This window comes from Oryctolagus cuniculus, chromosome 12 (genome assembly GCF_051225735.1).
Source record: "Oryctolagus cuniculus isolate XC-2025 breed Fujian yellow rabbit chromosome 12, ASM5122573v1, whole genome shotgun sequence".
Lineage (NCBI taxonomy): Eukaryota > Metazoa > Chordata > Mammalia > Lagomorpha > Leporidae > Oryctolagus > Oryctolagus cuniculus.
Window position 1 is genome coordinate 16,997,735 of NC_142878.1, and position 20,494 is coordinate 17,018,228.

General features: G+C 38.3%; 1 protein-coding gene across 1 annotated transcript in view; it reads right to left on the reverse strand.

Moving 5' to 3' along the window:
* OCA2 (OCA2 melanosomal transmembrane protein) overlaps positions 1 to 20,494 on the reverse strand; it is a 369,302-nt gene that overhangs the window by 173,325 nt on the left and 175,483 nt on the right. Inside the window, exons 18-19 of the mRNA XM_008269748.5 lie at positions 19,106 to 19,214; positions 1,356 to 1,483 (exon numbers count right to left, since the gene is read on the reverse strand). Of these exons, the coding sequence (XP_008267970.2) occupies positions 1,356 to 1,483; positions 19,106 to 19,214 (237 nt within the window). The remainder of the gene's footprint in view (positions 1 to 1,355; positions 1,484 to 19,105; positions 19,215 to 20,494) is intronic.

Genomic DNA, 20,494 nt, shown 5'->3' on the forward strand with positions numbered 1-20,494 from the left:
AGAAAGATCTTCCTTCTGTTGGTTCACTCTCCAAATGGCCACAACGGCCGGAGCTGTGCCAACCTGAAGCCAGGAGCCAAGAGTTTCTTCCTGGTCTCCCATGTGGGTGCAGGGGCCCAAGCACTTGGGCCATCCTCTACTGCTATCCCAGGCCACAGCAGAGAGCTGGACTGGAAAAGGGGCAACCGGGACTAGAACCTGTGCCATATGGGATGCCGGCACTGCAGGCGGAGGATTAACCTACTGCGCCAAGGCGTCGGCCCCACTACATTAAATGTTTACAGGGATGTGGAACAATAAGAATTCTTATTCTCTGCTAATGGGAATGAAAAATGGTATAGACACTTTGGAAGAAAGTTTGGTGGCTTCCTACAAAACTAAACATACCCTTTACCATATGATGCATCAATCAAATTCCTTCATATTTACCCAAAGGAATTGAAACCTTCTGTCCACACAAAAACTTGCACATGGATGTTTATAACAGTTTTATTTATAACTGTCAAAACTTGGAAGCAATCAAGATGTCCTTCAGTGGGTGAATGGATAAATAAACTGTGGAGCATGCAGACAATGAGACGTTATTGAGTGTTAAAAATAAATGAGCTGTAACACCATGAAAAGACAAGAAGGAAACTGAAGTGCAGATCAGTAAGTGGAAGAAGCCAGTCTAAAATGTGTGCATGCTGTATAATTCTAATGATATGACATTCTGAAATCCTAGACCGGAAAACAAGCCTCAACAAAATTAAAAGCACTGAAATCATGCAAACTATGTCCTATGACAACTAAATTAAATTTAAAAATCAAAATCAGAAAGAAATATGGACAATCATTTAATATTTGAAACCCTAAAAATGTCTTTTTAAATAATGACTGCGTCAAAGACATTTCATACAAAATTAGAAAATTTTTTAACAATGAAAATGAAAGCATAATCCATCATAAATTTAAGATCTGCAAAAGGCAGTGCTTAGCTGGGTTTCTTTGAGGGAGAAAAAAGATCATCAAGGTATTATTGCCCTGAAAATTTGCTGTTACAAGTCATTTTGCTCCAAACTCCAAACTTAGAGAAAATTCTATATTATAGTAAACAAAATCAAGACAAGTTTACAAACCATGAGAATAATTCAAGGAAAAATGACAACCAAATAAACAACAATTTCTTCACAAATATTTAAGTGGCTGAGATAAAAACAATTTAACTTAAAATAGATTTATTACAACCTCCATCGCTTTCTACTTACTGAGCATGTGGGAAGTCTTACAGGCTTAGATTTTCTTTGCTCACTAAGTAAAATATGAGATATAAAAATTAGATAAAAGATCATATTGAAGTAGTTCTAAAGTCTTACCTCCATCAAAACAAAGAGTGATGCAAAGAATAGAAGGGTTGCCCATTCCACTCTGTGTAGAATTATCTCAAAATCATGGATATCAGCTAAAATTAACAACCAGAGGGCACCCAGAATAGCAATCCATCCTGAAAAATAAGTAAATGAATATTTAAATATACTTCGAATTTTAACTCATCCATCAATTAATCTTTATATCTTCTGATTGCCTTTTTCCTTTATTTGGGTTAACTGATCCAGTGCAAAGTATCTATGCTTAAAATGCACAATTTCTGTTTTGAATTATGTATACACTCATGAAACCAACACTATAATCAAGACCATGAACTTATCCATCACCCCAAGGGTTCATTCATACCCATGTCCTTGTACCCTGCTCTAATTTCCCTTGTAACCCTCACCACATTCCCAGTAAGCAATTCATCTCTTTTCTCACTAAGGAGGAATTATATTTTCTATAAATAACACAGTATGTTTTTCCGTATTCCTTTTCAATTTACAAATCAATATTAAGCATAATTATTTTAACTTCTTCAATGTCAGTATGTGGATCAATAATTCTTTTTTTTTCATTTCTTAGTAGTATACCACTGCATGGATATGCCAGGATGTGCACACCATTCACCTGCTGATGGACATTTGGACTAGAGGTTAGCTAGTGCACATGAATACACTATATCACGTATAATTTTTGCTTTCAGTTCCCTTGGGTAAATTCCTAGGAATGGGTTGGTAGGATTATATGATAGGTATTATGAAATTTTGTACAGAATATTTATTTTCAGGAACTGCAGAGCTGTTTTTTAAAATGGCTGTACCATTGTAAAAATCATATCAGCAGTGTGTGATAATTCAATTTTCTCATGTTTTCATAAAGACTTGGTCAGCCTTTTGATTTTAGACATACCAATGGCTGTGAAGATGGAGTTTCCTACAGTGGTTTCAAAGTGTGTTTCCCTAATGACTCATGTTACTGAGTATCTTTTAATGTACACATTTATCATCCATGTATCTTTTTTTTTTTTTTTTTACAGGCAGAGTGGACAGTGAGAGAGAGAGAGACAGAGAGAGAAAGGTCTTCCTTTGCCATTGGATCACCCTCCAATGGCCGCCGCTGCAGCCGGCGCACCGCGCTGATCCGATGGCAGGAGCCAGGATCCAGGTGCTTTTCCTGATCTCCCATGGGGTGCAGGGCCCAAGCACCTGGGCCATCCTCCACTGCACTCCCTGGCCATAGCAGAGAGCTGGCCTGGAAGAGGGGCAACCGGGACAGAATCCGGCGCCCCAACCGGGACTAGAACCCGGTGTGCCGGCGCCGCAAGGTGGAGGATTACATCCATGTATCTTGTTTCATGAAGTTTTTTGTTGAACTAGTCTGCTCAGTTTTCTTCTTATTAAGTAGAGAAAATAAAATCCAAAGTAAGAAAAATAGAAACAATAAAGATTGGAGCAGGAATCAATAAAATGGAAAATAGAAAAATAGTTCAGAAAAGAAATTATACCAAAGCCTAGTTCTTTGAGAATATCAGTAAGATTGATATACTTTTAGCCAATGTGAAGGAGGACAAAAAGTGAGAAGATGAAATTGCTAATATCAAGAATCTGATCTTTGATGACATTATATTCTATAGATTAAAAAGCATACTAGTTTCCATGAAATATTATCACAAACATAGTGACTTAAAATAACACTAGTTATTATACCATAGCTTTCATAAGTCAAAAGTAGGGTCGGCCCACATTAGGTATCTGATTAGAGTTTCATAAAGCAGATTCTGAGGTGTTGACGGGGCTACTGCCCATCCTGGAGGCTTTGGCAGAGAATCTGTTTCCTTGTTCATTCCGGATTCTGAAGTAGTTCAATTGCTATCAGCTGTCATATTGAAGTTCCTGCATCCTTGCTGGCAACCAGTCAAGAGATGCTCTCAGCTTCTAGAGGTTACCCACATCCCGTGGCTCATGACCACTTCCTCCATCTTCAAAGCAGGCAATGGTGACTTGAGTCCCTCTCACACTTCCTATCTCTGCTGCCTCTTCTTAAACACATCCAACAGAATGTTCTTTTTTCCATTTCCATCTTTGAGGGCCCATTTGATTACATTAGACCTACCTGAATAATCCAGGAAAATCTCCCTCTTAAGCTTTATAAACTTAACTCTCTATGCAAGGTCACTTTGCTACATAACAAACACAGGTGTCAACACCAGGAATCAGAATGTGGATACCTTTAGGAGTGGGGCAAAGAGTGTATATCTATATGTATAAGTATTAACACTACAGAATCTTCTGACCTGTGAACATGGTCTGTAACTTCATGCATTTATGCCTTCTTCAATTTTTTATAAGAATGCTTTGTAGAAATCTCAGAAATATTTTGTGTATAAAGTAACAAATTTATTCTCAAAAAATTTATATAAGAATGCAAAGGACCTAGAATAGCCAATACAATGTTGAGAAGAACAAAGTCAAAAAATACATTATCTCACTTTAAGACATTTTTTACAAACCTACAGTCAGCAAAACAGTGTGGTATTGCATTGAGATCATCATACTTATCAAAGTAGAGATGAGAAATAGACCCACACATTCAGGGTCAGTTGATTCAACAAAAGTTGAATGGCAGTTCAGTGAAAAAGAGAGTAGTCTTTTCTACAAATGGTGCTGAAACAACTGGACACACATATATAAAAGAGACTTTTCTTTGATCTGTTTGTTAATCATTAACATAAATGGATCACTGCCTAAAGGAAAAACTTATAACTAAATTTCTAGAATAAAATATAGGGAAAAAAATCTCTGACTTTAGTTTAAGGAAAGTTTTCTTAAAAACATCTATAAAAGCATTATCCATTAAAGGGAAATTGAACGCTAACTGGACTTTATAAAAGGATTAATTCTTGTTTTCTAAAAGGCCCTTTATGTAAAATATCAGCTTATAATTTTTTCCTATAAAAACAATAGAAAAATTATAAAAATGTACTATAATAATTTATTTGTTCACTCTCCTCCCAATCAACATATCTTATTACATTGAATGTACTCTTCTTGTGATGATGTGAGATGATATCATGTCTCTGTGATGAAAGGAAGGGAGGTGAATGATGTGGGCATTGTGATGTAGTATTAGACTGCTATGTAAGGGTTACTTGACCACAAGCACTGTGATACTGACACATTAGTCTGACAACTGAGGCAGTTACTCTGTGACTAATGGATGGGTATCCTATACAGTGTAAATAACACTGAACAAGAGGGTCATTCACATCCCAGGCATGATGGCACAGGATGGCACAGTTTTTATCACTCTACTTGGAATGTCACACAAATTAAAACATGCTTGCTTGTTTTTTGAGCTCTTCATTGATATTTTCAAACCACAATTAACTGCAGGTGAATGAAACCACAGAAAACAAAACCATGGGTAAGAGGTGACTACTATATATGAGTCAGTACTATTTGCAATTTCAGGCAATCACTATGGGTCTTAGAATGTATCCCCATGGATAAGGGAGGACTACCCTAACATAAAAAATAAGAATAAATGTTGATGAGTATGTGTATAAATTGGAGCCCTCATACATTCTGGTAGGAATGTAAAATGGTACAATTACTGTGGAAAATGGTTTTAAAGTTCGTCAAAAAGCTAAACATAAAATTTATCTATGACCCACCAAGGACTTGAAGAGTTACTTGCAAACCATTGTTTATAACTACATTATTTGCAACAACCAAAAGATGTATACAATCCATGTGTCCATCAACAAATGAATGGGTAAACAATATGTAGATATCTAATTAGGAAATTCATAGAATCAGAAGGTAGATTAAAGGTTATCAGGGCCTGGGAAGGAGGGCAGGAAGGGGGAGTTATTGTTCAATGAGTAAAGGGTTTCTGCTTAAGGTGATGAAAAACTTCAGAGACAGAGGTGAAGGTTATACAGGGTCGTGAATATAATGGAACCCACTGACTTGTACACTCAAAAGTTGTTAAAATGACAATTTTATATGATATATAAATTTATCACAATAAAAAAGAAGGAAGGTGTCATATCTGGGAAGTGTGTTGTCATCTAGCATAAAGCCTTTATAGCATGCAAAGAAAGATGCTGGGGCCTCATTCTGGAGTCAGACAGGGAAAGTCACTGAGGTTTTCTAAGCAAAGGAACTGGAGCGGCCTGATTTTGCCATGCATGTTGCTCTGCTGCCTGATCTGACTTTGTTACTTTTCTTTGCTCCAAAGCACCTGCCACGGTACAGAAGACAGGCACTTGCTTACCTGATCCATCACATCCACTCAGCTGATCCCTTGGTAACACCCCTAAAGACACATAATCTCATTTTTTTCTAAATTCTTGCTAAGAAAAAATTGCACCAAATGTACCTTTCCTGGTTAGTGCTTTTCTACAGTCAGAAATGGCATCTCATTGTTTGCTCTAAAATATGACAGTAAGAATGTCTCTCTGGGAGTCAGTAAAAACACAAGATATTTTACATGATCCTCAAAGGAATTTCAGACATGACAGGAAGCTAGACATTCTCAAGGACTCTCTTTATAGTCCTACTCTGTTGTTTCTGGAGACTTGAATTTTTGTGTAGCCAAAGCCCTGCCACAGCAATCATCAGTTTAGCATCAGAACAGCTTCTATATTCACAGGCTTTGTCTTGTCAGAACAGTCCCTGGCGGTAACCTACAACTGAATGAAGATCTACCTTGTTTCAGAAAAGGTGCGATTTCTCCCTCAATTTTAATTACCTTGCCTGCAGAGCTGGCAGCACTAATCACACTGCTGGTGCACAATTCCTGCTGGAAAACGCCTGGCAAGCCCTTCACAGAGGAGTGGAAGTGACATTTCGTAATGCAGCCCCCCCCCCCCAGGTCACTATCAGCAAAGTTCCATTCTGCTATCACTCAGGGCTGGCTCCCAGCTCCTCCATGACAGTGATAAAGGATGAAGTAGTGGGTTCTTTCATAGTGTGTCAGAAGGAACAAACCACTGATGGGAACATCACAAACCCCAGCTTGCCATTCTCCTACAAATTCTAACAATGTGCCATTGAGAAATCATCACTTACCTGAGCTGTCTTTATCCTGTGGAGCATCAAACCATTCCCCACCCTGCCTTGAGTGGGTATTAATCTCTGACGAAGAGCTGCGCCATTCCATAAAGCAGAACCTGTGATAACTGGATCCCAAGCATCAATGCAGAACAAAGAGCTAAATGATCCTCTGACCCCACCCTCCATTCTTAAAGCCTTGGACAATACAATTCAGATGAACATAGGGCAAGGGCTTCTATCAATCACTGAGAAGCCTCCTTGGTACAGGAACTCACCAATCCCCTCTCAGCAACTCAGCCCATGCGGAAACTGAGTTTCCAAAAGATGAACTGGTTTTCCTTATGCTATAGGGCTAACAGAGAGCAAAACCAGATTCAATCCCTAGCCTGAAGGATTTTCATCCATGAAACCAAGTTGGATTCCTATTATGTGCTTACTTTTTAGATGGAATGTTTTCAACTACTTCTGAAATAAATCTGCTTTATTTATCTGAAGTCTCTCCAAAAATGTGCTTTACTTAATATAGTGAGAAATTACCAGAAACTATGAAGCTTTTTTATATTTTTAATTATAATTAATTTTTAACAAATTTAATATGATTTATAGGTACAAGTCTAACATAATGATATTCCCTTCCTCCCTCCCTTACACCCTCCTTTCTTCTACCTTTCTTTCTGTCATTTTGTTATTGAGATAACATATTTTAAATTTACATTGTAGTAAAAATGCTTCATACTTCACCAAATAAGAATTTTAACAAATAAAAAGCAAAAAGACCCTAGTTTAGTGGGAATATAGAGAACAGCTATAAAAATAATTGAATAGTAAAATGACCATTTCATTCATATACATGTTTTTGTGAATTAGTTATTCATAATTTTTAGAAGGCTTTTATTCAATGAATACAAATTTTATATGTACAGCTTCTAGGAACATAGTGGTTCTCCCCCCACTCCCACCATCCCAGCCCCACTCCATCCCACCTCCTACTCCCTCACCCATTCCATTCTTCATTAAGATTCATTTTTAATTAACTTTATATACAGAAAACCAACTCTATACTGAGTAAAGATTTCAACTATTTGGGCACGCACACGTATACACACACACACACACACACACCAGGTATAAAGTACAGATTGAGAGCAAGTTTTACAGTTATTTCTCATAGTACAGCTCATTAAAGGCACAGGTCCTACATGGGGAGTAAGTGCACAGTGACTCCTGTTGTTGATGTAACAACTAACAATCTTATTTTTTGATGTCAGTGACCACCCAAGGCTCTTGATATGAGCTGCAAAGGCTATGGAAGCCTTTTGCATTCACAAACTCCACTGGTAGTTAGACTGGGCCATATGCAAAGTGGAAGTTCTCTACTCCATTTAAAGAAAAGTGCATCCTTCTTTGATCGCCCCTTTTTTCCAGTGGGGACTCAACTGACAGAGATCCTTCATGTAGAACATTTTTTGCAATAGTGTCTTGGCTTTTCATGCTTGAAATGCTCCCCTGGGCTTTTCAGCCAGACCAGGAAGCTGTAAGGACTGATTCTGAGGTCAGAGTGTTACTTAAAGTGATTGCCATTCTATGAGTCTGCTGTGTGGCAGTTCCCCTGTTGGAACTTTCTCTCCTTTTTAGTTACATCTATTGTTATTACCAGACACTTGGTCTTATTTATGTGATCCCTTTGATACTTAATCTTATCTATATGATCAATTTCACACTTAATATGATCACTTTATCACGTAAGATGGAATTAGTACCAAGTTTAATGGGATTTGGAGTCCCATGGCAAGTTTTTAGCTTCACCCTATAGTCTATGGGAATGTGTGCCAAACTGTACAGCTCTCTATCTCTTATTCCCACTCTTCTTTTTAACTGGGATCCATTTTCTATTGACTTAATACACTTATGACTAATTCTATCTTAAGTAAAGAGTTCAACTAATGGTATTAAGAAGAAAAAAATAAATAAATAAAAAATAAAATGAAATAATAAACTGTTCCTCGACAGTTAAAACAGAGCTATTCAAGTAATTGTTTCTTGTAGTGTGTTTCACTTCTACAGGTTTCCTTTTAAGTGCTCTGTTACTTATCACAGATCAGGATGAAGATGGGATTTGTCCCTTTGGGACTGGCTTATTTCACTGAGTATGATGTTTTCCAGATTCATCCATTTCGCTGCAAATGACTATATTTTGTTTTTTTAACCACTGTGTAGTATCCCATAGTGTACATATCACATAGATTCTTTATCCAGTCTTCTGTTGATGGGCATTTAGGTTGATTCCATGTCTTAGCTATTGTGAATTGAGCTACAATAAACGTGGAGGTGCAGATGAATCTTTTTATTTGCTGATTTGATTTCCTTTGGGTAAATTCTGAGACGTGGGATGGCTGGGTCATATAATAGGACTAGATTCAGATTTCTGAGGTTTCTCCAAACTGCCTTTCATAGTTTCCTAGTTTGCATTCCCACCAACAGTAGATTAGCGTAGCTTTTTCCTCACATTCTCACCAGCATTTGTTGCTTGTTGATTTCTGTATAAAAGCCATCTAATTGGAGTGAGGTGAAATGTCATTGTGATTTTGATTCGCATTTCTTTGATGGCTAGTAATCCTGAGCATTTTTTCATGTGTCTGTTGATCATTTGGATCTCCTCTTTTGAGAAATCTCTTTAAGTCAAAATGGAGGTTCACTCTCACTCTCTTATTCTCTATCTCTCTCTGCCTTTCAAATAAAATAAATGTTTTAAAGCACCATATAGAATGAACTCTTTCCTGTTCTTTTTTTCAACATTTGTGAGATTTGGTTATGTGGTAACAGTTGCAGTAATTTATTCATTTTATATCTGTATCACTGTATGATTATCCCACAAATTGTCTGTTTCAATGCTGATGGATATTTGAGTTGTTTACAGTTTGGGGCTATTGTAAATTGTGTAGCTATGAGCATTTTCAGACATGTCTTTGGCATACATATATATATATATATATACACACACACACATATTTCTGTTAGGACATAACTAAGAACAAAATTTGGTGGTAGAAGATATGCATTGTCTTTAGATTCTGCCAAGTCAGTTTCAAAAGTCACAATCCAAATGTACAATTGCAACAACAATGTATGACACTTTCTGTTGTGCTTCATAATCTCAATATGTGGGACCTCCAGTCTTTAATCTCAGTCATTTAGGTAGGTACCTAATAGCATTCCACTGTGATTTAAATTCATTTTTCACTGACAACTTAAGAGGTCAGGCAACTTTTCATATGCTTATTAATATTTTCATAAATTCAATATCTTGTTTTGTGAAGTACCCATTCAGGATTCCTATCCACTTTTTCTATTGAGTATTCTTTCCCTTATTGATATGTAGGTATTCTTTTATATTTTTGATATAATTTTCAAATATAACAATAGATATGTTTTACATATCTTTTTTTCACTCTATGATTCCATTTTCATTCATTTAATAATGTATTGAGAAACACAAGTTCTAATTTGGAGGTAGTTGATGTCATCAACCTAGTCTTTACTCTTAGTACTTTTTAAGTCCTGTGTAAGAAGTTGGAGAGGCATGGCAATGTTTTTAGTGATATAACATGTGATGAAGATACTCAGAAGGATTCCTATTTTATAGAAGAGGTCATTGAATGTGAGAGGAAGTAGGTAAACTAATCTTGAGGAATATATGGAACAATAATGGAGGGGAAGGGGGTACGCACCTGCCTACACAGATAAGGCCACTTAAGTTCTCATGAAGGTTGGAGAAGGTAATCATTAGCCTTCTCATGTAAGAGAGGAGCATCTCTAAACTTCTGCACAGAAGTGGCAGAGTCTAGACTTCAGGCCCATTTCTTGTTAAACCAGGTGACTCCCAGCTTCTCTTCAGTAAAACTAGAAAATTGATTATTTTCCTCTGTAGCAAACCTATCTTATCTCCAGTGACTCTCCCTATGATAAATAGGAAAAACACACACTCAAATTAAGAAGTGAGTGAACAAGTAACTCCTGCACATGCATTAAACAAGGGATGCACATTCTCAGAATGCATACCACTTGAGTTTCCTTAGAGAAGGCAACATTTAAGCCCCAAGACAGGATGTTTGACCTTTTGTTGTTATTGTTGCTATTGGTAGTGGTGGCAGGGTGTGTGTGTGTGTGTGTGTGTGTGTGTTGCTCCAGTAGAGCAGAAACTATTGCCTGGAACCACATGGGTCTCACATGGCATAACCATAGTAAACCACTCCCCTGTGAATGGAGACCCAGGAGTTACGCAACAAATCAACCTCACCCTGTGAAAATCATCCAGCTTCCCCTAGAGAGCACAGCCTTGCCATTGGCACTGCCCCCTCTCATTTTTCAGGTTCCTTGACATCATGTACGTTTTATGGATGCCTTCCAGGCCCACCTACATCCAGTCAGACTGTAGTCACCCTGCACTTGGCCACTGTGTAGTATTCTGCATATAATATGATATGAAGCCCTCAAAATATTTTAGAATGTTCAGGATGTGTTCTATGTAGTGGTTCACTAGCAGATTTTCACATCTTTCACTCTTCTCCCCTACTGGACACCTAGGAAGGTTTCCCAGAACCACAGAGTTAGGTAAATTCACAAGACCAACCTGACCACTGAGTTGCAAGCAAATGAGACACACCTTCCTAGCCTGGCATGTAAGGGCAGCTGTCAGCTCTATTGATTATCTCTTCCCAGCCTAGGTGACCCTGAAAATTGTATTGCTAGAGTGGAAACACAAAATTCTGATTCTTCTACCCAAAGGGGTGCCCATTAAGCAGCACTAGACATAGAGTGTCAGCATAAATAAATAAATAAACAAACAAATAAGCCCTTTGTTGTGTTAATTTCTGAAAGATGCCAGGAAATGTTTTACTCAACATAACCTGTCCTACCATGGTGTATCTGACGTAAGAAAATATCAAATTCACAGGATTGAATAACAATATTATGTGTTTGCAAGTGCTGAAAGGAAAAATAGGTCAGTTATATTTTCAGTTGTTGAGTTTTCTTCTAATTATCTATATCACTCAATTACAATGGAAAGCTTAATTTGACAAATTAGCATTTAGAAACCAGTTCTCTTATGACTAAAAACATCAAAAATGAATGGCCAGAGCATGAATCTCACAGGATCCATGTAAACCTTGTCCATGTTATTGATGAATAGGAATTAAAACGTAACCACCACAGCATGGCTTCAGAAAAGCAGTTGAAAATTTTAATGCACTTTCTCATATTATGAATCCAAAGTTAAAGATCAGAGTCCTGAAGAAATAATGTTTTGGTACTAATACTTCTGACAAACCTGTAGCAATGGGTTCTTCAGATTTGGTTTCCAATAGTAAATGTGAAGACTTCCATTATTACTAATGCCAGAGGAAAATATAATTAATGTATTAAAAATTATCAGTATCTTGAGACAATTTAGAATACCAAGATTAATGACCAATGAGAAAATTCTAAGTAGTAACCATTTGATTTGAAAATTTTAAAATTCATTTCAATGAAATGTGTGCCTAACACGTTACTTTCCCATAAGTAACCCACAAACAGTTTTGTTTAAATAAACCACTGACATTTCCAAAAATCCATGTTTTAAAGGCTGATAAAGTTCTCTCTCAAAATCCTTTACCCACTTAAAAAACCTTTGCAGCCTCACCGCTATGGGAAAATGTGAAAACCAATGTGATTCAAGCCATTTTCAATAAAAATGAAAGGAGGAACAGTTATTAAATCGTTTGTTCTATCCCAAATTCATTGACTTGTGTGTTCAATAGAGGATATCAGCTGCATTACTCAAAATATGCTGGAACTAATAAAAATATTCATGACTGGAAAATAAGAGCAAAAACATCAACTACCTCGCCTCACTAGGTTCCTGTCAAAGTTGTGGTTTTAAACAACTACAGAAGAATGGCCTTCCTCACCTTCATATCGCAATGTCTTCAAGACATTCAAGAAGTATGGCTCAATCAAAATGGTACAGGTAGATGTTCTGGAGTCAGTGGAAAATTACTTTTATCACAAAATAAGGTTATAGTTATTGTAAATCATAGTTAAAATTGCCAAGAGACAAGAAAACAGATCTGTATGCTATTCAGTAAAAAATAAATAAATAAATAAAAATAAATAAATCTTTACAGCAGATCCTTGGAGATCCAACTGTTAAAAAAAGGCACAAGATGATTTTGAAGAAGGAGGAAGATGTGTGTGTGCGTGTGCGTGTGTGTGTGTGTGTGTGCATGTGCGTGCATGTGAGGGGGTCTCACCTGCATCCACTGAGAAGCCACAGAAAGTGCTATGTACTCAGCCCTGGTAAGCACTCTGCCTCTCTAGTCCCCAGCACTCTCCCACAGAAGCCAGCTTCTCTTCTTCACTGAAAGGGAAGATTTGGACTATAAAACCATGCATTCCTTTCTTGAAATTTTCGTCCTCTCTTGGCCATTTTCCTACTAGGTTATCTGGAAGACCAATCTTCACAAGAGCCTCCAAGGAGAGATGTTGCCATGATGCTGTCATCAATGATAAATGCACAAAAATCACGTCTCAGGAAAGAAAGCAGTTTTGCTGATAAACAACAAATTTCTCCAATTACAGTCACTACAAAACTCATCCATGGAATGATGTCAACATGAACAGCAAAGTTTGGAATCAAAAAATCTACTCCTCCATAAAAGCAATGAGAACACTAGCAGAAGTTGTCAAGCTCAACTTTTTTGGAACTCTACACATTAACCAAAATCTTGCCACAGTACAAGAAAATGCAGATGAAATTATTAAGAACAACAAGTTCTAGTCTGAGAAAAAAAAAGAAAGGAAAAAGAATAAAGAAAAATGCCCTCTGAGATATTTAGGGAATCATAAAGTATATTAACATAGACATGAGAAGTCCTAAATGATAAGGAAAGGGCAAGAAGGGAAGAAAGAATATTTAAAAAAATAATAACCAAAAACATTTAAAATGTGATGAAAACATAAATATCAAAATCCAAGAAGCTCAATGTATCCTAACCAGAATAAACTCAAAGAGATCAACACCCAGGCACATCGTAATTAAGCTACCAAAAGACAAAGAGATAATCCTGAAGCAGTGAAAGAAGCAATCCATGGGGCTGGCACTGTGGTGCAGTGGGTTAATGCCCCGGCCTGAAGCACCAACATCCCATATGGGTGCCAGTTCGAGACCTGGCTGCTCCACTTCCTGCCCAGCTCTCTGCTATGGCCTAGGAAAGCAGTAGAAGATGGTCCAAGTCCTTGGGCCCCTGCACCCTCGTGGGAAACCAGGAGGAAGTTCCTGGCTCCTGGCTTCGGATCAGCGCAGCTCTGGCTGTTGCGGCCATCTGAGGAGTGAACCATCAGATGGAAGACCTCTCTCTCTCTCTCTCTCTCGCTCTCTCGCTCTCTCTTTCTCTCTCTCTCTCTCTCGCTCTCTCTGCGTTTCCTCTCTGTGTGACTCTTTCAAATAAATAAATAAATCTTTGAAAAAAAAAAGAAGCAATCCATGATGTATTACAGATCCTCAATAAAATTAACACACAGCTTCTAATCAAAACCATAGCTGCAAGTGGGATGACACACACCAAGTAGAACAAAATAAGACCATCAACCAAAAATTCTACATCCAATAAAACTATCCTCAAGAACAAAGAAAAAATGATATTTCCAAGACAAAAACTAAGAAAATTCACTGCCAACATTCCTTTCATAAAAGAAATACTTAAAGAAGTCTTTGAAGCTGAAATGAACAGACTTTGGACAGTAACTCAAATTTACATGAAGAAATACAGTGCACTGATAAAAGCATTTCTACAATAAAAGAATATAACTGTAATTTTGTTTGTAATATTCATTTGATTTAAAATGACAGCATAAAGTAATAATTACAAAACTGGATTGGTAGAAATAACTGGTATAAAAATTAAATTGTGACAATAATGGCACAAAAAGCAAGGAGAGAACAGAGCTAAGTAACAAGAAGTTCTTTTATATGCTTCAAACTAAGTTGGTATTAATCTGAACTAGGTTGTTACAAAAATAAAATGCTCATTGCAATTCTCAGGACAAGCACTAAGAAAATAACTCAAAAACTACAGCAATAGGGAATCAAAATGCATACAAAAATACCTATTTAATATAAAAAAAGGGATCAGCGGCCAGTGTTGTGGTGCAGTGGTTTAAACCATTGCCTGCAACACTGGCATCCCATATGAGCACTGGTTCAAATCCTGGCTGCTCCATTTCTGACCTAACTCCCTGCTAATGTGCTTGGGAAAGCAGCTCAAGATGGCCCAAATACTTGGGCCCCTACCACCCATGTGGGAGGCCCAGATGAAGTTTCAGGCTCCTGCCTTCAGCTTGGCATAACCCTCAGCCATTGAGGCCATTTGGGAAGGAACCAGAAGATAGAAGACCCCTCTCTGTGTGTGTATGAGTGTCTGTGTGTGTGTGTGTCTATGAAATTCTGACTTTTGAATAAATAAATTTTTAAATAAAAATGAGGGGGATCAGCACTGTGACATAATACGTAGAACTGTCACCTGCAGTACTGGCATCCCATATGGGTGCCAGATAGAGTCCCAGCTGCCCAACTTCCAATCCAGCTCACTGCTAATGTACCTGGGAAAGCAGTAGAAATTGGCCCAAGTACCTGGATAGAGTTCCAGTCTCCTCGGTAATAAAGCCAATGGGTATACATTGCCTCTTTCTCCCACTAAACCCAATAGACAGTTCTCGACAATCCAATGGAATGGAGTAACCAGTGGTCCCTAATAGTGGTCAGCACATGGATGAAGCCTTATTTTGGCTCACTGCCTTTGCTATTCTGCCTTCTAATTTCTTACCTCTCTTCCCTAGGAGAATACTCCCCATTGAATAACTCACACATCAGCTTTTACCTTGGGGTTTCCTTTCTGAAGAACCCAACCTGAGTCAACCACATATGAAATCCTCACAAAAATTAAGCTGGAATCTATAGGAGTCAATGAGAAATGTGTCCATGCATTCTGTAAGCCTATACCTTGTATGTGCAATACGTCAGGTGTCAACACAAGGCACTGAGAAGATGAGAACACACAGAACGCTCTTAAGTGTACTTGGGCATGAAGAGGTCAGGGGACTGAGGAGAAAGGATGAAAATAACATATAAGTTCTTTTTTTTTTTTTTTTTTTTGACAGGCACAGTTAGACAGTGAGAGAGAGAGAGACAGAGAGGACAGAGAGAAAGGTCTTCCTTCCATTGGTTCACCCCCCAAATGGCCACTACGGCCAGTGCGCTGCATCGATCCGAAGCCAGGAGCCAGGTGCTTCCTCCTGGTCTCTCATGCGGGTGCAGGGCCCAAGCACTTGGGCCATCCTCCACTGCCTTCCCGGGCCACAGCAGAGAGCTGGACTGGAAGAGGAGCAGCTGGGACAGAATCCAGCACCCCAACCGGAACTAGAACCCGGGGTACTGGTGCCGCAGGTGGAGGATTAGCCTAGTGAGCCGCGGTGCTGGCTGCAAATAAGTTCTATACTGAAGGTATATACAGGCTCTGTGGGGTGCAGGAGAGTGAGTCTGACTGCGCCAAGTGCTGACAACAATGTGGTGTAGTTGGGCCTCCTGTGCACTGCTGTGGCAATGTGAAGTGACAAAGTCCCTCTGGAAAATGGTGTGACAGTTTCTTTTAAAGTTAAAAATAAACCCACTATATAAGCCAGCAGTTCCTGAACTCACAATCACCAAAACCTGGAAGCAGCCCAAATGTTCTTCAATAGCAAAATGGGTCAAAGCAAACAAACACATCCATGACATGGAACGGTACTTCGCAAAAGAAGGAACAAACTGTTGGTACACACAGCAACCTGGGTGAATCTGGAAGCCATTATGCTATTAGAGAAACCAATCTCAAAAAGTTGCTACAATCATAGATATGATGTTCTCGAAGACAAAATTATGGTGATGGGGAATAACCTGTTCTTGCCAGGACTGGAAGCAGAGGGAGTGATCACAAAGGGAGAGCACAAGGAAGGGATTTTTGGTGCTCTAACTCTGTATTCTGCATTCTGATTGTAGTGGAGGTTACATATACCTACCTATGTGCTAAAATTCATAGAAATTTCATGCAAAAGAAAAGGCAATTTGGGCCCATGTTAATTTTAAAAATAAAGAGAAAAGTCAATTATGTGATTAGGTTATGAATCTTAGGGAATGTGTTAAATGATGACACATTGTGCAATATAATGCACATTTTTAAATAATATCACCTTGTGTTATATAACACTACATTATGTCTTATAATATCACATGTGTTGCATGCTATGCACTGTATTACATGATGTCATGTGATATACTGTGCTATATTATGTAACATGCTACGATATACTTCATTTGGCATGAAGCCCTGTTGTTTTACATGATGTAAATGTTCTATGTTATTACTTTGTATTTTGATATTACGTTTATACAATGTCATTTTGTATTATTTGATGCATAGTATAATATGACATCACCTGTGTCATTGGACATCCTGTTGTGGCATATGTCACACATTACATGATGTAATTTGGTCTTGTAATGTTACCTTGTAGAATCACAATATAGAAACTCATCTTACAAAGTGGGCTACATTCAAAACAGAATTTTACTAAAGACAAATGATCACATTCTCTATTGACTGAAGCCCTGGAAAGATCCTGCATCTATTTTGCTCCTGTTATCAGAAGAGTTACTGTAATTCTAAGGAAACTGTATTCTATTAAAATACATGCTAACCAAATCTCTCCTATTCAATCTAATATCATGAAAAATATGCAAATGCATGGATTATATACTCCAGAATCCCCAGATAAAACCATGGGTACACAAACTCTAACTGGAAACAGAGCAAGATTTAAAAACAGAAAAGATACAATCACAGATGCAACAAACACAAAGAAAGAAATGACACATCTTTATTAAAAGCATAAACTTCAAAGGCTAAAATGAAGCTTCACTGTAATCAAGATTTAAGTCCACATATTTAAAGACTGACATTAGGTTTTAAAATTAGTGTTCTTTATGCAAGGATTACTGCTAAGTGCTAGCAAGATTGTTCATAAAATGTCATATTTTTAGTTTTTAAAATGACTGCTCTGTTCTTTTAAAGTAGAATCTCAAATAAAATTAGAAACAAAATAATCTGTGAACATCCAAAAGAATCCTCTAATGGGACACTTCTTCTCACAAAACATTAGTTTTATTATATTTGTTAAATTACCAGTAGTTGCCATTTAACATTCTTGTGCAGATTAAAGACTTGTAATGCTAAAATTATGTTTTGTCTGAGTATAATTAAAAATAATTACACTGCAACAGCTTCTAGATATAATCCATAAAAAGCAAGGGAAGTGCATGACATTGTTGCCAGTCTAGCTTTGGCATTCTCTATTACTTCATTGAGATTCCATGTGGATCAGCTCTCAGGTGTAGCTAAAAACACCTGTCAGCTCAGAGTCAAGCCTAGGCCACCTGGCAAATTGGATTTGAGATTATTAATGGAAATGAACTCTGAGAGACTGCAAATGTGTGATAGAAAGGTGGACAACCAGTCCAAAACAGGTATATCATGTGCTGTATGTGAGAATTTGGAAATATGGTTTTATTTTATATGACAGAAAATGGAAACTGACTACTAAAGATTTCTAATGAAAGCTAGAAACCCGACAGTGATGTTATGTGAATAACTGACGCTGGCTGCAAATTCATCTGTTTTACAAGGTTCAGAGCCTTTTCTTTCTACAGCAGGTAAATTTTTTGAAAGTCGTCATAAATCAAACATTTATAAAATAAGATATAGATATTAGGAGAGTTCACTTTTGAACAAAACCATGGGTAAAGCTTTGGTTAAAGAAAAGACTTCCTGATACCTCCTCAAATTTATCTTTCTCATTAACCTGTGCTTTCATGAGGGAGGCGTTTGGAAGGGATTTTCTGTCACTTTGTTTTAAATAATGACACTATTGGAGGTAGGAAATTTCTACAGAAGATGAATAATGTTCATGAAAAGTGTGTTAGCAAGCTCAATCTGAAAGGGAGCTATGTTCTCAAGTGGGGAAGGGTCTCCATCCCCAACACAAGTCCAGGGAGAGTGTAGCGGTCTGAGAGCTGGGGTGTGGTTGAAGCCACAGAAGGGACCTATGAGAAGGTGGGAGAACGGGTTTTGCTGCACAGAGAAAATGGCTTCCCAGTCCAGTAAGGAGAGTGGGCCTGCACAGAGCACATGTAACTCTCCGGCCCTTCCAGAGTCTCTCATTTAGTCATCACCTTGAGCTGTGGATCTGCAGGGAAAGCAGAACTGGCTTTGCTAACAAACCTTCCCGTCTCCTCAAGGAACAGTTTAAAGAGATGGCTAACAAGTATAATAGAGATGACAGTCCCTGCTCTGTATCTCTCTAGGGTTAAATGCTGGAGGCACTAAGGACCTGGGCCCCAAGTTGGCAGAAACTGGAACTCTCAATCTATCTCCATTATCAAACGAAGTAGCACAAACAGGCTTTTGCCCACCAGCTGTCTCTGCCCTCTCCAACATCCTTACCTCATTGCTGCTTATAGGTACAGTGAGTGTATGGGCATCTGCTTTGAAGTCTTCCCTCCAGACTAGGATATCAATTGCAAAGCCTAACAACAAAAACTAGCAGCAAATTAGACTCACCTAGATCAAGATGAATGCCAGGGACAAATGAATTGAGGAAGAACGTGAAGATAACAAATCCCAGCACTGTCAGGCATTTGACAAGCAGAATCCGGTCTGATATCCTATGCTGTGAGAGGAAAACACATCTATTTACTCAGTGCACCGTGATTCCTGCATTGTGTTCACAATCCTACATGACTTGAATTGCTGCAGTTTTCTCCTTATAATGAAAGATAGAAGATCTTGAACTTGAAATAAGATAACCAGGTACCGTGTTAGAAAGAAAATTGTAGAGTCAGGATTGTCCCATTCAAAATTGTTTTGAAAAATAAACACAATAGACATAAAAAGCAATGGTTCTTTTATACAACATCGGATTCTCAATTTAACACAGAAAGTGTTAAGCTGTTCCAGCCCTACCCCAGTGTCTGGTGGGAGGGTGACAAATCACCTCCAAGGACCTTGCCATTCAAGCACTGGGGCCAGTGCTGTGGCATAGTGGGTAAGGCTGCTGCCTGCCAGTGCCAGCATACCATATGGGTGCTGGTTCTAGTCCCAGCTGCTCCTCTCCAGATCCAGCTCTCTGTTATGGCCTGGGAAAGCAATAGAAAATAGCCCAAGACTTTGGGCCCTGTACCCATGTAGGAGATCTGGATGAAGCTCCTGGCTCCTGGCTTTGGATCAGATTGGCTGTTGCGGCCATTTGGGGAGTGAACCAGGAGATGAAATACCTATCTCTCTCTGCCTCCGCCTCTCTGTAACTTTTTCAAATATATCTTTAAAAAAAAAAAAAGACACAAGCACTTCAACAGGTGCTTGGGTGGTTACAATCTTCCTGTTCAACTTTCCTATCAAGCAAAGCCTGTGGTCTTGAGGTTAACATGTTCTTGCAAGACCATGACCCCTGATAAGGCTCTCACCATATTCTTTCATTAACATTCATGAGGGCCTCAGAGTATGGGTGATGCCCCCTAACCACTGGGGTGACACCCTTGGGAATCTGCAATGCTTTTATTAACCTTGGAGTCACAGGGCAGGACTAGGTGTTCTTCTCAGTGAGGGTGTACCTGTGGGGCCAGGGCCAGGGAGCACAGACAAGGGCCAGCTTGGCCTACTCTACTGAGTCACCGTATGCAACCAAGCTCCACCATCTGTCCCAACCACTGCACCAGGTATTTTGTTAAATGTGTCATCCCTGGCCAGCACACCTGTCTGTCTAATCCATCTATATTTAAATAGAAATATAGCTGTCCCTCACATTTTCAGAATCACCCACAGATAACAAAATCCACAGATGATCAAGCCCCTTTTCTAAAATGTAGTAGTTGCATATAACATATACGCATTCTCCTATATAATTTAAATCATCCCTAGTTATCTTATAACACCTAAAATTATGTCATTGTT